The sequence below is a fragment of the Brachycentrus maculatus genome, unplaced genomic scaffold (assembly GCF_059751285.1).
Source record: "Brachycentrus maculatus isolate JH-2025_06_01 unplaced genomic scaffold, ASM5975128v1 h1tg000056l, whole genome shotgun sequence".
NCBI classification, from domain to species: Eukaryota; Metazoa; Arthropoda; class Insecta; order Trichoptera; family Brachycentridae; genus Brachycentrus; species Brachycentrus maculatus.
This window is the reverse complement of record NW_028280810.1, coordinates 1,515,059-1,538,347: the sequence shown is the minus strand read 5'-3', so window position 1 is coordinate 1,538,347 and position 23,289 is coordinate 1,515,059. Positions and strand designations below refer to the sequence as shown.

At 29.9% G+C, this 23,289-nt stretch overlaps 3 protein-coding genes across 4 annotated transcripts; 1 reads left to right on the top strand and 2 right to left on the bottom strand.

Annotated features, from left to right (window-relative positions):
• Nucleotides 1–1,621: 1,621 nt before the first annotated feature.
• Pabp2 (poly(A) binding protein nuclear 1) lies at nucleotides 1,622–16,904 on the bottom strand. Of its 2 annotated transcripts, none has more exons than XM_088278350.1 (7): nucleotides 16,827–16,904; nucleotides 16,349–16,472; nucleotides 13,769–13,925; nucleotides 12,737–12,869; nucleotides 11,706–11,835; nucleotides 10,435–10,574; nucleotides 1,622–2,520 (listed from the first exon to the last, which is right to left on the bottom strand). In XM_088278350.1, exons 2-7 carry the CDS (start codon nucleotides 16,433–16,435, stop codon nucleotides 2,484–2,486), a joined length of 684 nt encoding a protein of 227 aa, XP_088134476.1. In that variant the 5' UTR covers nucleotides 16,436–16,472; nucleotides 16,827–16,904; the 3' UTR covers nucleotides 1,622–2,483. The 2 variants fall into 2 exon arrangements, with proteins under 2 accessions (XP_088134476.1, XP_088134477.1); XM_088278351.1 differs by lacking the exon at nucleotides 1,622–2,520 and adding an exon at nucleotides 5,048–6,239.
• A 722-nt stretch (nucleotides 16,905–17,626) lies between these two features.
• Nucleotides 17,627–18,280, top strand: LOC148311802 (uncharacterized). Its single transcript, XM_088278380.1, has 3 exons — nucleotides 17,627–17,756; nucleotides 17,826–17,935; nucleotides 18,010–18,280. The coding sequence occupies exons 1-3, from the start codon at nucleotides 17,694–17,696 to the stop codon at nucleotides 18,137–18,139; spliced, it is 303 nt and encodes a 100-aa protein (XP_088134506.1). The 5' UTR covers nucleotides 17,627–17,693; the 3' UTR covers nucleotides 18,140–18,280.
• A 661-nt stretch (nucleotides 18,281–18,941) lies between these two features.
• Nucleotides 18,942–20,733, bottom strand: LOC148311801 (calcium and integrin-binding protein 1-like). Its single transcript, XM_088278348.1, has 5 exons — nucleotides 20,308–20,733; nucleotides 20,023–20,125; nucleotides 19,484–19,631; nucleotides 19,279–19,403; nucleotides 18,942–19,190 (listed from the first exon to the last, which is right to left on the bottom strand). Exons 1-5 carry the CDS (start codon nucleotides 20,400–20,402, stop codon nucleotides 19,080–19,082), a joined length of 582 nt encoding a protein of 193 aa, XP_088134474.1. The 5' UTR covers nucleotides 20,403–20,733; the 3' UTR covers nucleotides 18,942–19,079.
• Nucleotides 20,734–23,289: the final 2,556 nt, after the last annotated feature.

The window sequence follows — 23,289 nt, the reverse complement described above, 5'->3', positions numbered from 1 at the left end:
TACACCCATGCATTAACGTTTTACATGACCTGTTGAACACAAAATAAATATTATACAATCAATTTATGCATACAAAAATGAGACAAAGCCCAAAGCTCAGGTGGAATCATTAACGACCCTTTCTTTTGTCGCATTTTTTTGACCTTATTATTTTCCTTTATTGTGTTATTCACCAAGAGCTTCACGTACAATATACTTTCTAGTCGGTTTTCAAAATACAATTTATTTCTTAAAAACTATGGATAATAGTAATAATTCTACAAAACATTTGTGTAACAATGTGGTTTACCGATATCATAATATTTACTGACAACAAATTCGAGCGATACAAACAGAAAATAGGTTTTGATTTTTTTGTAAAGAAAATAAGAGCACACATTAGCTCAATTATCAACAATTCCAATAAATTAACATAAATAAAAAAGTAATCCTATGCTTTCTGTGACAAATTTCAGTTAAAAAAAATAAAACTGCTACATTACATAACGGTTTATACAGACAGAAAAATATATGGATGTGTCAAATGATACAGGGTAAACCTTTTTCTTTGTAACTCTTATCCGTAAACAATGGTGCATAGGGCACTGCATCGTTTATAAACAGTGCTATCTTCATTGTTAGATACGCGAAGTAAAGGTGATCAGCCCTGCAATACAGGTAGCAGTCCAGCGTGATATTAAATAAATATTAGATTGAAAAATCACATGTTTTTATTTTACCCTCCCTTGGGAATTGAACTTAGGACCTTCAGCACTGTAACTAAACATGCTCAACACTACACTATAAAGGTTGAAAAAAGGTAAAAACCAAAGAATGAATTTAAAAATATCCTCTATCTAAAAATACATAAATAAATTTAAAGAGACGAGTATATTGAAACGAATATCATATTTGCTTATCATTGAAACCAAATTTTAGCTATAATTGACCATTTAAATAGTTAAAGCGAAACAAGTCATGATAAGTAAAAAAAACTAGATGTTTTGATATAGAATAAAATGTGTCAGTTGTAGCTTTTCCGGGGTCAAAATGTGACATACTTTAGTTTAAGAATTACATTAAAAAAAAGAGTGTAATATTCTAAAAAATTACTTCAGCATACATATAAATTTTTCCCCAACGTCATTTCATAAGTATAAAAATAAGGCCATTTATGTAGTTAATGAATGTAAAACATATTTTTTTACATACACTAACATTATATTTAACATTTTTGAGTACATCCGTAGTAAAAAAATTTGAACAAAAATACTGAAAACAAGTCTACATAATTGTGATTACAGTATGTGATTAAGGTTGCAACATTTTAGCAATATATTTTTAAATACAAATATACCTTTAAATTGGTAAAAGTGAACTACATCTGTCAATGTTTTTAATAATATTCATGTTTTTGTTATTGAATATTTTTACAATAAGTGAAAAAAATAATTACAAGTTTAAGTAGGGAACCTACTTACAGAATGTACATGATTGATTTTATATATATATATATATATAAATATATATATATATATATATATATATATATATATATATATATATATATATATATATATATATATATATATATATATATATATATATATATATGTATATACATATATATATGAAAAGTGTAAGTATACTGTAGATAAGGAAAAAATAGTTATTACCTATTCACAGTCATTATAAAAACTACCAAATTTATAAAAATATGCTTTGTATGTTCAGACTAAACATATTGTATGCATTTTGAATGTTGTTGAAATTATAACCGGTTTTCCAGTGATTTAATACTGGAACATTCCTAATTTTGTATCTATCACCTCTGTATGAACCCCTTCTATGCATGGTGTACTATCGTAAGCCTTATTATTTACAGGAGAAGGATTTAAATATACTTTATCTGATATATTTGTATTTGAGTTGCCGGAGTTTTGCTTCTAAGTAAAAATGTAATAATTACATTTTTTGATAGTTGGAACTAAAGATAAAATTAAATATAATATATGGGTAAAATGTCATTATGTGGCATACAATAGTATACAAAGAAGGGGTGGGTACATATCTTTGTTAGGAAATTCCATATTACATTGTTTACAATATGGAATTGTTAAGAATGGTTTATACGCAATACACGAGAAAACGCCACCATACATTTATGTACACTGAAACATATCACATTGCAATGACAAAAATACACAACACCAACATTTATAAAACAGTTTCCTCTAGCTAATTGTCGATAATGTTCTTTAAAAAGTATATCATAATTGTGTCTGCACTATTGAATGCAGTAGTCAATGCAACCTCCTAAATGTGAAATAATGTTCGAATGTTTTGTATTACATTTACTGTATCGGTAATACCCATTCACCCCATCACTGATTCACACAGGTGGTAAAGATAAGAGAAATTCACGCGCACCGTACGGGCACTTCAGGACATTGCACCGCTAGCTCTTACTAGAAGTGTCTCCTGATGGTGGTACTCCCTCGAGGTCAGTAGGGTGAATAGTATGCTCCGCGCCTGTAAGACCTGCCAAAATAGAATACCCAATATTAATTAAACGGGACAGTAAGCGGAACACTCAAAATTAATTAAATAGGACAGTGGAATACCAGATATTTATTAAATGGAATACTCACATTGATCAAAGGGGGCAATCAATATACAACGTTAATTGAATCGGACAATGGAATACCTGACATCAATTAAACAGGACAGCGAATATACAAAATTGATTAAATGGGACGATATATGGAATACTCAATATTAATTAAATGCGACAATGAAGTAATTGTATTTTATATCAAATAGGACAATGGAATACCAGACATCAATTAAACGGGACAGTGGAATACATAAAATTAATTAAATGGGACAGTAGATGGAAAACTCAATATTAATTTAATGCGACAATGAAGTACTCGTATAGTGTATCAAATATATATCCTCTTTTTGAGAGGCTGAAAGGTAGGAGAGGGGTTGGCAAAGGACAGTAAGAAAAACACATTAAATGGGACAAAATACAATGCTTACAATTAAAAGGTGTAATAATCAAATCTGAATCTATATTAATACAACAAAACCGACATAATTATTTGGTTTTTTTAAACTTTATAAAAGTTTTATTTTTGTTACATTTTATTAAGTTTTTTAATATTATATTTTAAAATGTCGAAGAACCTCGATTATTCCGGATCGATAAAAACTAAATAAAATAAAAATTTGCTGATTTGCACGAAGCGAATTACGTATACTGGTGTTACGAAGTAACGCACAACATTTAGGTTGTTGCTTTATGTATTATTTTCAATAACACCCTGGAAAACGTGAGACATTACGGGCAACATTGCGTTTTCGCAGCTTCAAAAAGAACTTAACTGTTGGCTTGAAGTAGTAATTATTAATGGATTTTTTAAATAGAAAAGAATGTAATATTGAAGGTATTTGTAAATCTAGACTAACAAAAATTATTAATTCTGAATGTGTGTCTTTCTTTGTCTATTATGTTTTTTTTTTAGATCGGATTTTTTTCTTATCCGGGCTACCTACATTCTCAATTAGTTAGGATAATCGAGGTTCTACTGTATCCTCAGAGCCTATAATAAAAATGATTAACGACGATAAACTGAAAAACTTATTACTGTTCATCTCACAATTATCTTTAACAACAGCTACAGAAAGCTTCATTTGAAAATTTTAACCATATTGAGAATAATACTGAAGGTTAGCTTTATGTATTACTACAAGATTTTTCACAATGGTTTCTCATAAGCAAATTTACTAAAACACGATTTTAGAATAATACTATTCCACACGGTGTTTGTAATGTGTAATGTTACCACATTGGCAGCCACTGTGCATCATCAGTATTCCAGTAACTCAATACCAGTAATAATTAACAGGGAGAACTTTTATTTGCGGAAACTAACAATTTTTCAATGTTTAAAAAAATATATATGTCCTATATAACAGCTAACTTACTTATTTTGTAACTGTTATCTTAATATCCTGGCGTGGTACACAGATGTCATTATATTTGCTACGGCAACACTCAAGTAAACACTAATCTACCATACTAAGATTACAGTGAAACGATCTACCACTTTGAGAAACCAAAGCAGCTATACAGACAGCATGTTGCCTGGTTTTTGTTAGGCTTAGAGACCATTTGGAAAAAAATCAAAAAGTTTTCTTATGAAACATTTTCACTATTATAAACTTTATAAAGGGTTAATAATATTTATTAGGATTATAAATATTTTTGATTGTTAAAAATACTTTTATAGTAATGAATATGTTTTAAAAAAACCTTTATATTTTTTCAAAATGGTCGTAAGTCAAACAAGCAGTCGGGCGAGGAACTGAGTAAATTATTGACACACATTGCAGACATGTGGTTTCAAGGCTACCTGACAATACCGACTTTACTCCATTGTGATTTATAGGTGTAAAAACAAATCACATTTATTGAATTCCGATAACATTCAATGTGCTCATCAAATTTAGATTTCATCGTCATCCGCCGAATACTCCTAGATATCTCCAGAACCAAAATTCTCATCCTATTTTCAAAGTCACAAGTAAATTCTTTTTTTCGTTTTCCATCGATTGGCTCCAGACCTCGGGATATTTCTCTCAATAAATGAATGTGTGTAGGAATTGGTTATAGGAACCAAATGCAGTAACTTCTTACCTTCATTAATAAATCGAATACTATTTGATGTCGTCCAGTAAAATTGCTTCAACATATACATAATTCCGTGTAATCCTCTTTTATAAATACATGCATTAAAAGGTTTTTTTATATCTTTTTTAAAATTGTTTCTTTTTTCTCCAAATTGTGATTATTTATAGGCGTTTTATAACAAACAAAAAAATCAAACATTTCTACATTTAGCCTTCCTTACATTGTTTTTTTTTAATAAATATTTTTTTGAGGATGTATTTTTTTTGTAATATATATGTATAGGAATATAATTCAATCCATTATACAGCTACACTGTACATATAAAATAAGAGAGAAGGATCAAAGCGAAGTGAAAGAACAAATCATAGCTTACTTTCAAACCGCAACTTTATTTTTCAAACATCGTACAACCAACATATTTAATTAAAATAACAAAATAATAAATTATTGAAAAGACCAACGAATAACAATATAAACAGTGTTCAGTCTATTAATTATTATGTATGGAGACATTCCTTCTTATATTTATTAGTAAAGTGTAGCATTTGGACATACATACTAATATAATAAATCATACATATGTAGCGCAAACATACATACATACATTGCGTAATATGTAAATACATAGTAAATTTTAGAGAAATTAGAAACAGGTTGACATTTATACTGATCAATATAAAGAAGCTATTATGGCATCTAGCTAATAAATTTTTACAGTGAAAATCAATTAACTATGTATAATTTGCATAAAATCATATTTACTTTTACAAAATCTAAGAAAAACATGCTATTAAAATAGATTTGTATTTCAACATGCAGACACAACTGTTCATTTAGGAATCAACATCACACAATGCTCGAGGGAATTGCCACATTTATATAATAAAATATCTATTGCTATCGGAGACTTGTTGCTGCAATATAGAACATAGTGCACTCTAAGTAAGGCACTTTGCTAAATTATTTCTCATGAAACAGGTGCCAATTCTAAAAAGATAATTGTCTAAATTCATGACGTGTCTCTTAGCATACTGTTGGCAGTAAAGAGGCGTGGGAAACAAATTGCACATATTCAACAATCTCTATAAGCTTAGCACCATCGGAAAATGCATCCAATTTAATCTTGAAATAATTTTTAATTACAACATGTTAAGACTTAACTTAGTAAGAATGACTAAATATATTATGCCTCGGCCAAAAAAGATCAGGCCGGTAGAATTAATGTGATGTGGCATAACTCGCAAGTTTATCTTGACTGATTCTATGACTCGAGATAAACATTTTAATTGAAAAATAATACAATTTGTTATGTAAAATAAATATTCTAAATATAAATAAACAATATTATACATCCAACACACAACTTAAGTGGATCTGAGTAGACTTAGAGGATTCTAGTGTGAAAACACTGGATTCAAGGCGTGGGTCGGGAACTTGTGGCTACTCAAAAACGAGTTGATAAAACAACTAAATATCCTTTGAAATTTAACGCTGGGTTATAAAAAACTCAAACTTTTGGGCAAAATTTAATTTTCAAAAATACATCCGCGTGTCTTCGTAACTGTGGACAAAAAACATAATGTGACCATTTATAAGAGCATAGAAATTAGTTGGAAATGACAACACTTTTGATCAATATCTTCTACTAGGAGGCTGAAATATTTTATTAGGGCAGTGGAAACAAGTAAGTTTTTTTTCTATCATAGTCTCGTTAAAATTAAACTTCATTTTGCCCAGTTATATAATAAACATTAATGTAGATTTTTCAGTCATAGTTAATAACAGAACATCTATTTTAGGGTTGATTTTAAAATTATTTTCTCCTCTCAATATTTTAGCTACCATCAGAGCACTAAGGTACACAATTTCAGTACCCTGAAGATTATCCCTGTAATATTGACCAAAGTGTTTTTAATATCGTAATACTTGAAAAAAGAATCTCTGACCTATAAAAAGTATGCATTTTAACATATTCATCGAAGATAATGAAAAACAAAGGGTAAATCGTGATTTTTCTTTCTCCCTGTGTTTTGTTTCTTCATACATACACAGATATACATTTAGAGCTGTTGCTAACTTAAAACCAGTATTTTTGTAAGTAAATACATTCTTGCATAGAAACAACAACACTCAATGCCAATAAGTGACAACACAAAACGAATAAGAGCTAAAAATACTAGACCACAGTATTACAACAGAGATGATTTCCCACCTTGAATAAACTACACACATATTTCAGCAAATATTGAGATATTGAATTTACTTTTTCTGCATTTTCCATATACATACACATAAATATAGTTGACATATAGATCACAATAATTATACAAGTAAAAATAAATATATATTAACATGCTGTATTTCATTTCCAATTTCCAAGTATATTCCAAGTATATTCCAAGTCACACAACGAAAACTGACCAAGCCAATTTAATAAATGTTTCAAAACGTTTTATAAATTTCTTTCTAGATAAAGTTTAATTACAATATTGATATTTGTCCAGAAACATAAGAAGCATGCATTCTGGTTTAAAATAAAAATTTAATGATATGATTCAGTATTTTTTTTAATCACACCATTTTTTGGTCAGCTTTTGTAATATGCTTCACAACGTTCCATAGATTAATGTCTATTATTATGATCCCAGCACCAAACTACCACTATAAAAACTTTTTTGCATGAGAAAACATCACAAAAATGTATAGCACTATCAATCAAAAAGTAACACAATTTTTTTAATGTATTTTTCAGTACACAAATTAACAAGATTATTTTCAAATTCTATTGAGTAGTATGGATGGGTTGTATCATCCAAAGAAAATAAATATCAAAGGAGTACATATAATTTAAGGACTGATAATTTTATTAAATTAAATCAGTGAAATAAATCACTCCACAAATAATTTATGCAAATACAATTCATTAACTTTATGTTAACTGAACTCAAAAAAACATTAAAAATTGTCCATATGTTTTCAATTGTGCTTCATGTTTTCTTTCAAAGCAGCTGTAAAATATCAATTTACATTTTTTTCATTCCACAACTTCATATCCCTTCAAACCATTTGTAAAGTAAACATACAGATCAACAGTGAATATCTTACATTATATTGCATGTAATCCACAAAAAAGCTATTTCAAGATAATTTCACAAAGATTTAATGCTGAATGCTTTTCTCCATGTAAATCTTGTTATATCATGTAAAATATATTATTAATATAAGGTTGAAATTCAAAGTCAATGACATGATAGAATTATTTAAAAAAAAATCTACATAGTTCTCCCAATAGCAAATATTTTTACTAAACGTAGAACGTTAAGGATATTGTAATGAAGAATATAAATAAATAAATATAAATTACTGTTCATTATATAATGAACAGCAATTTATATTTCAAGGACCTTTTCTCTGAGATTCATTTTCTGTAGTACCGATTTAAGATTTCCCCTGATACCATGCAATAAAATATTCAGTATTCAATAAGACAGCAATATCCAGTAAACATTGTTTACATGCAAATACCAAATCCCAAATGTGTAATGGTAAAAAAACATACACTTTTTGATCGCCAGTGTATAGTTTACTAAGAATAATTTAGAAGATTTTTTTTTACAAAAAACAGAAATTATGCAAGCGTGCAGTGCAGTAAAATATATTATGTTTTCCTTATGCATTTAACTCCATTAAATACTAAAATTGTCTCTATGACATAACTATTTGGCTATGTTTTCCCGACTTTCGAAATTCGACCAAATGTAATAACATTACACTTTAATTTTTATAGTCGAATAGTAGAGGTGTGCAGGATATATTGCAGAGAATTAATGATTGAAAAAATCATGAATCAAAGAGATTCAAAGATACATAAACATTACTTACTAGTACAGACACATCGCTCACTCCTTTCAAGAACGTCATAAATCAAAAATTGTCAATTTTCAGTTGTGCATGTTTTCAGAATGCCCAGAAAATGTACTATATCCCAGCAAAAGAGGCATATTTTTAACTTAATATTTACCCGCTACAGGGCAGAAAATGTTATTTTTGCCTTTTGAAGAAAATGTATTGTTTAATTATTTTTATAAATAAATTAAATATTTTTCAAATGTAGAAAAAACCTTCAGGTTTTACCTAAAATGATCTGTTGCACAGTAAAAAGTTCAATAAGTGGCTTGACATTTATTTTTAATACATTGTGTTATATTTTTATACTTTAAAATCGTTCTCCTGAGAAATCAAGTATTTTGATTTATGACGTTCTTGAAAGGAGTGAGCGACATGATAAAGCACTTATGAAATCGTAATTGATATGTATTGATACAGAAAATGATTTAATATTTTAATGCTACATATGTAGACTTAGTTCATGGTTTCTGCTATGTTAATACAGTAAAAGATCATTAATTTTAAACGACCGGCAAATAAATAAAGGCACATACAATGATTTTATTCATCCAAAGCTTTTGATAATTCGAAGTCAAAAAAGATGTTTTGTATGAAATTTAAAATAAAATTATGTGAAATGAGAATAAAATAAAAACATAAACATATTGAATCTTTTCAAATTACCAATTTCATTTACGGCTTTTATTAATATGCCAAAAAAAAATAGGAATTTCCTTTGAATCATTGCAGCACATCAATTTACATTTAGAAAATTAATATTTTTTTTCATCAAAAGGTATAATTCATTTATAATTAAGGAGCTTTTACAGGAGTGAAAAGAAAAAAACAAAATCAGTATTATGTAGGTCCTGCACTGCGTTTATGTCATTTTAAAAGTAAATGTTTCATTTAATAATCCATCTGGACTGCTAATATAGTAATAAGCTTTAAATTAACACTTTAATTTACCAATATTAGCATTTTCTGCGTTCAGTAAAAGCTTAAAACTAGTAATAAAAACTGTCAATTTGAAAAATATTTTAGGTAAATTTTAAATAAAATTACGAAGAGTAAATAAATGTGAATAAAAAAATATATTAAAATCTCCAATTTCATTTAGTGCTTTTGTTATTCCATAAAAAAAATATTTACTTTTGAATCATCACCGTACATGTATGAAAAATGACTTTCTTAACACACTTTGGACGGGAAAGGTATTTCTACCCGTTATTAATGCTCAAGGACGGGAAGGGTATTTTTACGTTCTGCGCAAGCCTCATTTCAAAAGCAGAAGAGAAGGAATTATCCAATGGATTTATACAAATAATATATACCAATCTCTTTGTTAAGATCTTAACTATATGTACACAATTATCAAATCCCGTCGCCACCAGTCCATAGGCATAAAAAACACCCACCCGAAATGTGTTAAGAGTGTGCTAATTCAAGATATTAAAAAAAATAGTTCCTATATTTTTTAATTAATGGCCTTTATTATAGTAAAATTTTGTGTCAGGTTGTGGTCCAGTGGTTAGTGTCGCGGACTCTTGAGTCAGAGTTTCTCGCTTCGAACTCACTCTACCACAATTTGATACCTATTTCTAATAATGAGCCGCTTAAGTATTTTTGTAAATAGTAACACAAATATTTCTGTTTTCTTTAAAAAAAAAAAAAAGGATCAAAATCCGCCGCTAGCGGTCCATAGGCGTAAAAAACACCGGTCCGAAATGTGTTAATTCAGGATATTTTCAAACTTTGGTCCCTTTATTTTTGAATTAATGAACCTTTACAGTAATAAATAGTGAAGATTTTTTTAAGGTCATTGCTTGAAGTGAGTCATAGAGTTGTTAATATGGGGCTATAGTTACCTGGGTCGGCGTGTGGGCCTGAAGCCCATCATGCCCATGTAGGCCCCCCGCGTGGGGGCACCGCGGCCCCGGGCCCGTGCCCCCCGAGGGAAGCGGTTGGTGGTGCTCAGTCCCGGCCGGTTTGTTCGTTTCGGCATGACCTGTCAAACAATTCCAATTAACTAAAACACCCGACTGAGAATCCGCAGCAGTGTCCTGCTTATGGTGGGTTCACGCTATGTTTTTTATTCTGCGCATTGATGACCAAATGATTTATTTTTTAATTTTTTATTAACGGTAGTAGCCAATTTGTACAAAATATATTACATAGTTTAAATATACAGTATAAATTATATACTTAGGATACCTTATTTGATTAAACATAGTTGGGGTAATAATAATGAACACAATAAATTAGCGGAATATAAAGTTAAAATAGTGAATCAATACAATAGTATGAGACAAATTAAATTTCTAGGTTTTACATACATATTATAGTATGGTGTACCTACACATCACATATGTTGTATATGTACGTATGTTGTATAAATTATCATAAAATAAAAAATAAATAAATAAAGAATAAATTTAGTTTCAATTATTCTGAGCACATAATTCATATAATTTTGGGCGGTACTAGAGAAATAAAAAAAATGTCGAGATATACGCCTCCAAAATTAATTGTATGAAGGTAATGTCTTGGTAATTAGTCTTGTTCTCTGGTTCCTTGGTTTTAGGAGTCAATTATAATTAATGGTTTGCAGATGACACAGATGAACCAGCTGAGGGGTAGAAACATTACTGCTATGTGGAGGAACAGTAGCTGTTGCATTCGTCGAGTAAATCCTTGTACACATTAGTTCAAGATACATAACCTCGTACGAGATACGCACTAATGGTTCAAGTAGATATTTTAGGGTAAAAGGCAAACGTAAAATAATCAAGGAGTTAAAAATATCGGTATATAATATAAAAATATCAAGTGGATGTGGCGTCTAAAAGATCATTTTCCTAATAGTGACACAGTGAGCGGTGAATTTATTGGATAAATTATATAGTAGAATTTTTTCATAAGTAATTTTATGTGGTTGATATAGAATAGGAATTAAATTACACTGAGGCAACTGTATTGCCTGGATAAACACAAATTAAAACAACAAGAACATGAGTATAAATAGTGAATTAATTTAAAAACTTTTAACTTACGGATAATGTATCTAAATACATTTGTTTATTTTCTTTTCCCCAGTAACATGCTGATTATAAAATAAAAGAAAGGAATATGCGCAAACCTTGATCTGCCTGCCTCTGAAGAGTGATTCATCCATAGCCATGGCGGTCTGTACTCCGTCCTTGTCACCAAACTCTATATATGCAAATCCCTTAGGGTGGCCATCAAATTTATTACAAAGTATAGTGACCCTGCGGATTAATTAATTATATTTAGTATATTTTAATTTCATAATCAAGATATTTATAAATTACAATACAAGATATATTATTTCGAGAAATAAAAATACTTTGTGTTTTGATCCACTCACATTTTTATTAACCAACTAGTTTCGGCAACAACCTGTTGCCGAAACTAGTTCTCTTCAGGGTTTAATTTATGACTTCAGGGTTTAATTTAAACCCTGAAGAGGGCAACAGGTTGTTGCCGAAACTAGTTGGTTAATAAAAATGTGAGTGGATCAAAACACAAAGTATTTTTATTTCTCGAAATAATATGTCAATATGATCCACAAAGTTAATGCTTTCAAAATTCAAAACAAAAATACAATATAAGACACTATCATGCCTTATAATAAATTTTGAGATAAAAAAAAACATCCTAGACTAATTCAAGGCATCTGCTGAAATAGCCAAAATAAATGGTTTGAGCTTTGACTTGCCGCCTTATCTAACTCACACACCAGATTCAATTCCATTAAAATTTCATGATAATATGATATTTGCGTCACTGGAAATGACATTTTAATTCTTTATATCTCTCTAATTCCATTTTGATCCCTAATTTTGATTAGAATAGTAGCACAGATTATCTTGAGATTTTTCATATTAATTTGCTAATAAAATAAATATCTAAAAAGACCCTCTTGTTATTTCTGACCCTTCCAGTCCCAAAAAAAAAATCAAGTAGACAGTTACACATTCCAGAAGGAAAAAATAATTTGTCCTCTGATTAACATTCTTTTGTAATAGATATGAGTGAACAAAACTTGCTTTTTAATTTAACAATACTGGTGATGAAAACATTGGACCGGTAAAGAGTTAATTCAAAGATCTTCAGCAGATAAATTGTAAAATTTGAATATGACAAGACCTGTTGATGGATCCACAGCCGTGGAAATGTTCCTCCAACTCTTCAGCAGTGGCTCCGTAGTCCACATTGCCGACATACACCGAGCGGTTGTCTACCTCGCCTTTCTCTTCCAGGGACATATTTAGGGGACTTGCTGCAAAAATAAAATAGATTATTTAGTTGCTTTATGTGTCAAGATAAACGAGGAAATCATATTTACATATTTCATCAAGACTAGTACGAATGGCTACATCCTATCGAGTGTCAACTGATCTTGCAACAACCTCTTTCATTCCTTTTTTTTATTTCTCTTATGTCTTTTTTAATACTTGTTTTTCTTTTTAAATTTACCAGAAAAGAACGTTTTAAATGGTGAAATGAGAGATTTAAAGGCAGATGAAAATAAGCCTCATAAAATGAGCATTATATTTGTGACAAATTTATTTTTGGTTTCTGAAAATCTTATTTCCTTAATAAGTTCTATATATCAGCTCCTACGGTATACTATCGTAAGCCACAAATCGACAATATTGAGTTATTTTTTTTAATGAATCTCATGTGTTTTATTGTATTTTTAGTTTCAACTAACAAAAACTGTTTTGTAAATAATTACATTTTTCTCCAGATGCAAAATTCAGACAGTTCCGTACAAATATACTAGACAAAATACATCTATTTTAATCATTCTGTAAATTGAATTTTGTGGCTTACTATAGGTAACCATGGATGAGTCAATATATTCCCAAATACAGAAATCATTTCATACGGCAATCAACTACCGCAATCTGTTCATCTTTTTGGAGAAAAAGTGTTCCTATAAAGGTGGATACTGACCGGAGAATTTCGTCGTAACGTAACACGTTACGATGCGAGCATTCAGGCAGTCAGTACACCGAGCCGAGCGCTCCCTCCATAGTTTCGGATGCTCGCTGATGCTCGCCGCGAGCGATGTTAAGACGAAATGCTCCGGTCAGTCTCCACCTTGATACAGCAGCTATAATAGCGGGACCTTGACTATAAAAACATGCTAGGTTGAATGTGAGAGTTACTCACTGATGCCAGGACTAGCCAGGCTGAGCTGCTTGTCCACCTCAGTCTGAAGCTGCTTGAGCTTCTCCGCTTCTTCTTCCATCTCCCTCATGCGGGCCTTGATGGCGGCCAGTTCAGGGTCGTCTGCCCCCTCCACGCCTCCGATGCCCTTTTCCAGCCCCTGACACACGAAGCGACCAATCAACATCTCCTCGCTATTCTATTAGTTTGTCGGATTCCTTTCAGACACAAGACTATATTCCAAATTGTTGTTCATTTTAGATTAGAACTTAGCTACCCTGGACTATGGTAGATAAATTGTTTCGGGCCATAGAAAAAATACATTGGCACTAACGATAGCTGATTAGTAAAAAAAAAAAAAGAGAATGTATATAGTTGACATATTTAGGTAATTTAAAATTTATTAATTAATGAATGTTTTATTAAAAAAAGTAAAAATTTAAACACCAGCATGTAATAAGTGAGATATTTGACACTCACTATTCTCAGTGAGTTCTTAAGATACCTCGTGTGCAAATATGTTGATGCTTCTAAAATAGGTGACAGGAATAAAGCATTGCGAAGCAATAGATATAAAACTACATTAATTAATAAGTGATCGGTTCTGAATTAGTTTATTGACGTACTGCTAAAACTTGGTTAAAACTGTATTTGTTGAATTGAAACATTTTAGGTTTTAAGTTGGGCCCAATTTGTAGCCATTCCGCAGAGTGCATTTTGGATGTCTCCGTTTGCCATGAGGTGGTTAATCAAACTATGGGATTTGTGTGATCATCAACACGACTAACCAATCATTGATAGAAACTGAGCAGCAATCTGAATACGGTCCTGTGTCTGAATGATCCTCAAGGCTCGATGTCTGCATTAGGTAATACAATTAACTTGCCCGCAGATTAATAAGATATATTTCTTTCGTACCATACTATTTATGCTCATACTAGGGGAGAGGTCAACAGAAATAGACATTTCACACATGACCAAAAAATGACTTTGAATATTGTTTTTTAACTGCCAAAAGATAACTCAAATTACTTGTTAAAATGTGACTAGTTATAACTTGTCACACATTGTCGGGACTGTCAAAGAGATATTAATTTATAAAAAGAGATATTTAGTCATTAAGCATTGATTGAAAGAAAAAACACATTTTGTACATAACATTGCTAATTTGATATACAAAATAGAGCTAAGCCTCAGTGCAGAAAAGGACTTTTTTCCAGGAGAATAAGTTAAAAATTTCACATGATAAGGGTAATAATTAAATGCTTTAAATAAATATATTACTGATTTACGTAATAATTATTGAAAATATTTTTTACCTAATAACAAAATAGGCCGTTACTAACCATCATTATAATTAAAATGTGTGCTTAAACATCAAAATATTCACTAAAAATGCCTCTACATCATGCGAGTAAACTTGATTTTTAAAGTGCCAGTAATGAATCAGCAAATCGTGGATTTATCACAATGATGTAGATAAGAAAAATAACTTAAACATGTAGTTACTAAATCGTTGGTTTATTTAAGTCATTACTTTCAAACTGGTTGTATTCCTGAGAAACCACGACTTAAATAAATTTAAATATCGCAAAATTCAATGCTAGTGTTAAAAGAATATTTGGTGAAAAAGTAAAGTGTTTAATAAATAATATCAAGCTTATCTGTACTACTGTTATTAAAATCTGTTGAGAGCTAAGGGAGGATTAAACTATCATCTATATGTTGAGTGGAGAGAAAACAGACAAATCATGACATCAGGTTTGAGGTCATTATGAGCCCGTATAGCTTTAAATCTATTTACCTACCTTAGACTCTATGCAAACTACACTATTTTCTACCACGAAGCTTGCAAATATACAGAAATCAGAACCCTACTCGAAGTATATTGAAATAAAGTGGTAAAAAAATATTTCTTTTTTTAAACATGCACTTATGTTGCAATATCACAAAATAAAAATGCTGTTATTCGATAAGCTAATTTTTCAAATTAAAATGCAGAAGGAAATAGTTGATTATAAAAAATATATAAATACAGAAATAATGTTAAAATTCTTATTTTAAACAAGAGCATGTTAAATCTGATATTCCTCCTGAGCGAAAATACCTAATTATAAAATGTATAAGTTTGGAGGGATTTCTCAACCTTATTTTGAGTTGCATTGCTGTTCTCCATATCTTAGCAAGACCGGATACACTGTTGTAATAGCACTCACTGTTGACAAATTGTTTATATCGACATTGTTAAAGTTTTCTTAGAAAGCATTCGCTTCACTATTTTGTATAACCTGTGTCGAAGTTTTAGTTTTAATTGATGAGAAAATATAATAAATAAATATTTAACACATAATTCAAGTTAAATAAGATAATGATACGACTTGTGTATGTGTGTAATCATCTTGATGTACGTGTTCAATCGAAGATTAAAATAAGGCACAGATTACTCTTAAAATGTATGTGTATTTACAATTTTGTATTTGAAAAGCATGTGAGAGGAATTAACAAAAATAATATTGTGTGTACTGTTCAAAATAAAATAAGGAAATAAACAGAAAAAAAATGATAAAACAAAATAAAGTCTACCTCACTATAGCTGACATCAGTCATATTTACATTGCCATTTGTCTCTTCTTCCATGTCCCCAGCTAGTAAAACGTCGGAATCGGCCATTGTCCAGATTTAATGATCATTTGCCAGATAACCAGAACTTGAAAATACACAAAAAATCTTTGAGATTTCGAAAACATCCTGACAAAAAATTCGTTTTTTTTAGCTATAAATTTTCTGACAAAACATAAATAATACGAAAAAATATTTTAAAGAATAGAAATTATAAAATTAAATAGTGTTTAAGGTTATGGGTGTGTAAATTAAATATGTAATGTATTAAATTAAATGGGTAACTGTATTTTTAAAAGTAACATGTAAATGTCAACATCAGAGACGCCGAGGATCACTGAAAAAACAATGCAAAGTGTACAAAAAACATTTATATATGCTGGACGAATAATTTGATAAACTATTTTAACATTCCCGAATTGAAAAGTATATTTTCACTTACGGATTATAAAAGATTATCGCGATAAAATAATACCGGCAATACGACAAAAATCCGGCGACCGCCACGCCCATAGACAATAAAAATTTCAGCAAATTTTGAACGATAAAATAAATTCTATGTTTCATAAACAATAAAAATATATATAGGTAAGTACCTAAAAAAGTATAAATAAAAAGTTGAAGGTACCTAATTCAAAAGGTTCCTAACAAATAATAAGAACAGCTGACGAAATAACGAAAATATCGACGAGTATTCGTTTCCGATTAGCTCAAATGATTTTATGATTTATAAAAATAAAAACGGATTAATTTAATTTCAATATATCATAGAGACGGTTGCGAGAAGTAAAGAGATTACATTTTTATACATCAAAACTCAATTCTGAATTATTACAGCACACTCGCAATATTAAAATTTAGCAAGCATCCGGCTGTACTGCGGGCCGGACGTCAATACACGCACAATTTTTTTAAAGGATATATTTTGGATTTTTTTTTGTTTTTTACAAAAATAATTATATTTTTTTATCTCCTTACCTTTTTTCGAAACCATATATTTATTTATTATAAATAGGAATAATAAATCGGTAATTTTAAAATCTTATAGCAAAACCTGTTGTTTTGATTATTGCTGTTGTCGGTCAAAGCATATTTGGGAATTTTCAATGAAAGACTCCTCATTTTATATTTAGTGTATTTTCTGTTTATTTTAAGTATTTATTTTTCTATATACATTCAAGTACTTAATTACTAGTCAGGGTTGGTAGGTATCTTTGTAAAAAAAGTGATAATTTTGAATTAAGCACTTTGGAAAATTATTTTACCATTATGAAAAGTCAGCAGTCATTTTTTTTTAATTTACCCAAAAATGAGTATTGATATGCTTTTTATTGATAAAAAACGCCAATCAGAAGTTTATGCATTTTATGAAGTAGGTTATTTATGTGTTAACAAAATATATAGGAAGTTTAAAAATAATATTTATAATGAATTATTCTAGGCTTGTCAACTACAAAGAAATTACTATAGAAGTTATCCCAAAGCGGAACATCCTTTGGATTTTTTCAGAAAAAAACCATATTCTTGGCAGTCTCCACCAGAATTAACAAGGTAAGTTATTGACAAACAATAATTGAACTTGTTAAATGTTCACTTTATATTTTATAATAACTTTTATTTTTTAGCACTTATTTGGATTTTCCGTTTTATCATGTACAATATAAAAATCCACCAAGTTTATTAAAAAAAGAAAATAAAGATACATCTTTCAACGCTCGATTTAGTAAAAATGCTGCAGTTGATTTTCGGCGATAACTTTTCTTAAAATTATGTATTTCTTAAATACGTACATCAAAATGTAATTGTTAAAATTTTACCTGTCATTATTGAAAAAAAAAAAAATATATATATGAGCATGTTTAAAAATAAAATTTACTTTTATAAGTTTGTTATCTACATTGTATTCTTTATTCCAATCCTTCAGGTGAAGTGTACAAACCTCTAAGGCTCATATGGCATACACATTATACAACAAACACCAAAAAAAAAACTAACCAAGTAACCTTCACGCCGCTCTCCACGGGGGAGGCGCATAGAATAGAATGCCACACCAATCTGTCTTAGCACACAATCTTCGCCTCCTTTACATTCATACATCGTCTCATACATACATGCCGATTATTCCGACTCCTGACCTGACCACTTTCAAGTATTTGAAATGCTTGATCATCCCAAGTTTTTCTCGGTTATCTTGTTTTACAAATTATAAAAACATTTCATTATTTACCTATTGATTATTTGAAGACCGCCCTCCAATAGGGGCTCTATATAAAATACATTGGGTGAAAATATATTTTTTTAATGGGTAAAGAGGATCTCGACTACCATTCTGGAGGTCGATTCCCAGGGGTAAGGGGTCAAACAAATATAAGTGATTTTTTCACTTTATTTACTCAATATTACCTGGACTGGTACCTGAAGCAGAGGGCTGATCACCTTTCCTTCATGTGTTAACGATGATATTGCGTTTACATAATGCAGTACCCTATGCACCATCAGATGCGGATAAGGGTTTGAAGGAAAAGGAGTTGTGGAGTATAAAAACAAAAGAAGAAAATAAAAATGTTCAATAAATTATGGTTTAATTCAATCAAACTGTTGTAAAATGAATATTTTAATACATAATTAGCAAATAGAATTAAAAATTAATCTCAATTTGGAATATGAAATTTTTGGTTTACATTTGTGTGGGCATTTATAATTTGAAGTAAAATGCATTCTTGAATTCTGGCATTTTGGATACCAAATGATTGAACTCCACGGGGCCTAAGCTTCCAACAAATTGAAGATCCATCTCATTCAAAAGCTGCAAGAACATAATAAAAATACATACACGTTTGTGAACATTTGTTTATTGACAATTTGTCAAGAATAAATAAGTTGGAGATACCTACAATATTGGCAATTTTTCGCTTCTCAGAGTTTGCAATCAATTTTGTCGGGTCAGTACGATCCCAAGTCAGTCGATCAATAGTCTCACACAGATCATCAACATTTATTTGATTATCATTATCAAGATCTGCAGAAAAAAGTGGTAAATTATAAACATTTATTAGTTGTCAAAATGAGCCCCAAGAATGTTATTTTAACAAGTCTTACCAAAAATTTTAAAAGCCCAAGCAGCTTTGATGGTATCAGGACAGTCTTTGCTCATAACTGAACACAAATCCAACATATCTTCAAAAGAAAAGCATTCATCTTTCCTGGATGAAAATACGTAAAATATTCGATCTTGAAAAGGATTATACTGAAAAAGTTAAAAAGTATTTTTGTAGAGTGACTCGTGATCCGTTTTAGCAATTATGTGCTATCCTCACTCATATCAATTTATAAAAATTATGTTATGAGTAACTTAACTATATTGTTTATTTTTAAAGGAATAACCCCCAAAGTCTCTATCAGAGGTTCGTCTGCATATTGGATAGTAAGGAAAGGGAAGGTAAATGTGAAAAATACATCACAAACACCCAGACTTTTCTTTCTTTTAAACAAATCTTTCTTGAATTTTATTTTGCACTTATCAGGAATCAAACCCACGACGCCAGTTTCGCAGTCGAGCGTCTTCTACCCAACTACGCCACAGCACCTGCCTGAGAACTTCTTAAATTATGTTAAACAAAGTGTACTATGTAACTTACCTTTAAAACAGGAAACTTATCTACTATTTCATTGCGGTGAAATCTATAGTTAAAATCATAATCCATGAGTTCAGGTCCAATAGAGTAAAATCGCTTCAAAAGACTAAAAATAAAAACAATAAAATTCAGCTGTACCTGAAGCAATTAAGTATTCAATGATTAAGAAAACACTGCTTCTATACGATGCAGTAGCCTTCTCACCATAGGTGCGGATAAGGGTTAGAAGAAGTTTAAGAAAGCATCATAATGTAGATTAAATATATATTTATAAAATTCTATACTTACAATAATATTTCCGATTTTGATAAGAATGACAACTCAACATAGTCATCTAATGCTTCTTCTGTTAGTCCTCCGATATATGCTTGTGAATTTCCCATACTTTATAAAAGGTGAAGATAAATTACTCGTTGAATTGGCTACTTACTTCTCCCCCAATTTGTTTTGAAAATGCCAAACACATGCGTGTGTTATCACATTACAGGTGACACGGATATGTTACAGATAAGCCATAAGCAGGGTTTAGATAGGAGTGTTTATTCCAATCATGATAAAAAGCGATTCATTTTCTTGAGTCATAAAAGCTTGTTGTTGATATGGTTTGGGAATTATTAGCTTGTTCAATGATAACGGATAGGATAGGATCATTACTACAATAGGAAAAAAAAGTAAGCATTATGATAACATCCACATATAAGATGTGTCATCATTAGCTTTCCGTGTGGAATGAAATATGTATTGCTGCTTGCAAAACTCATGTATTCTCAATATGCTGAAGGTTATACATAATAATGTGTATGCTCACTACAGCTATGTGTACATGCATTTTATTTGGCTAAATAAACATCGACATACTTTGCTTGCACAAATGTTTTTTAAAAAATAAACCACGCCCCCAATGTTTGCTTGGACATTGGAGCCTAGTAGCTGTAAAGTTGAAAAACCATTTGTGCGTAAAAATAATCATCAAATAATCAACGGCTGGCCAAGTTTTGCACAAAACTAAGCTAAATGTGTAAAAAAAATCCTTGGGATAGTCATGTTTTAGTATCGCAATTAGGGTTTTCAAAAATCAAATAAAAATTATAACATAAATATTTATTTCTTAAACAAAGGAAAAGTAATCAGTACATTGTCATCTTCCAGTATTTACAAGATTTATTATTACAGAATATATTATGTTGCTAAGAAAGTATATTTACATTTGAAGAAATCAAATATGTAGATCATTTGCGCACACATACATCATACACAACTTATATTACAAATTGTCAACCCCTCAGTATTATTGAATGAAATAAATTACTCGCAATAAATATTAAAATCAACAAAGATATCAGAACATAAAAAAATTAACTTAGGACTAAGAAGTTAAGGCCCGTTTATTATCGATCGCACACTCCCTGTATTATTGATTTGATTAATTTGATAATTTTTCCAAAACGAGAGTAGTCTCACAAGTCTGACGTGTGCAGTAATGAAAAACTTGCCCGGTCAAATAGCAAATTAAGTGACAATATAGTTAAATAAGTCCCTGATAGCCATGATTTGATAATGAGAAAGTGTTTTTATTCTATTTGCAAAGAGACTAATAAGAGTAAGCCAATTATTTTATTAATTTTAGGTGTCTCAATGGTTCTAGAATTTTTAAAAGTTGTAATACGAAAAGACATAAACTTTGTAGGAGACACACGAGTCAAAATAGTGTAAATTAATTTTAGTCACATATGTATATAAAAGGGAACCCATCCTTGCAAAACTAGTTAACAAAACTAGTTAACAGAACTAACAAATGAGCTGTTGTCTCTTTCGTAGGTAGACATACCTTTATGGTAGAGATGTATTGCATATGCTTCCCATTAGGATACACATGTCGCTCCTTTAAAATTGAATAGTATGTATTTTTTTCCAATGATATTTAATTATGTTTTAGAAGTTTGGCCTTATAATAAAATGTGAATATTTTTTTACCATGTATAAAATAAAATATTCACAAATTATATTTTAGGTACATAAAACTGAACTTTCTCATAGATCTCCAACTTATGTATTGATATGAAAGCCTGAACGTACAGCATTGTCTGGTATATTAATAAACTAATAAATTGGTATTGTAGTCTATTCATGACTATTTTTATTTGATTAAAAATCCAATAATCTTAACAATTATTGGATTGCAGAGACTTTAATTTGATCATTAAAAATTATGATGTGCTTTGTATGAAATGAAACTATAAAAGCACTGTAACTGTTATTGATGTTCATTATCTCAAATATGTTGATATGTATATCACAGAATGTTATAATTGATAGGTTATTAATTTAAAACACGTAAAGTATCGTTATGTCTACGAATGTTAAATTAGTGATCACATTAAAAATGATTTCAAATATGAATGTAGCAAAATACAAAAGTAATCAATATAAGGTATGTGTCGTGCAATAATTAGGCATATATGGTTTTGGAAAGTTGGTACCGATGTATAAAAGATTCCATTTGCATGAGTTCCCTGCCCCCTGTACCAAATACTTGAAATACATTAAAAGTACATTACAGGATTCATATATCGCAAGCCAACCGGCAGGACAGTCTTGCAGTGAGACCCATAATGACAACACATTTAATGATGTCACAATTTGTCCATATTTCCACCAATTTCAAATATATATACATAGTTAAATTCTTAATACCTGACTTATTTCTTTACAGATTTTAATAAGAACAGTACCTATTATCTTGTGATATTTTTAAAATAATTTATTTCCAAACACTTTTTTTAAATGTATGATAATACCCAATTATCACAGATTAACATAAATAATTTGTATTTTTATTTTGACATTATCACATAAGAATACAATGAAAATTTTAGAAGTCATGCATATCATATGGAAATGGAAAGTTAATTTAAAAAAATCAGAGAAATCATTTGAAAATAATATTTAATGTAAAATGAGTACGGAATCAAAAATTAAGAGCAAGGGCCACGTTGCTATGTTATTGAATTCATATTCACAACGTTTACTATCATAAACCACAATTTTAAGATTTAAAAATTGAATTTCCTACATACTTCCAACTACCAAAAAATCTTGCAATTAATAACAATTTTCCTTGGACGTAAAACTTAGGCAACTCAGTACAAATGTACCGGACAAAATACTATCTTTAAATCCTTCTGTAAAATTGTACATATTTTGTGGCTTATATAATATGGGTCATCAAACATTCATATTACTTGTTTTTCTTTCAACCTTTATAAAAAC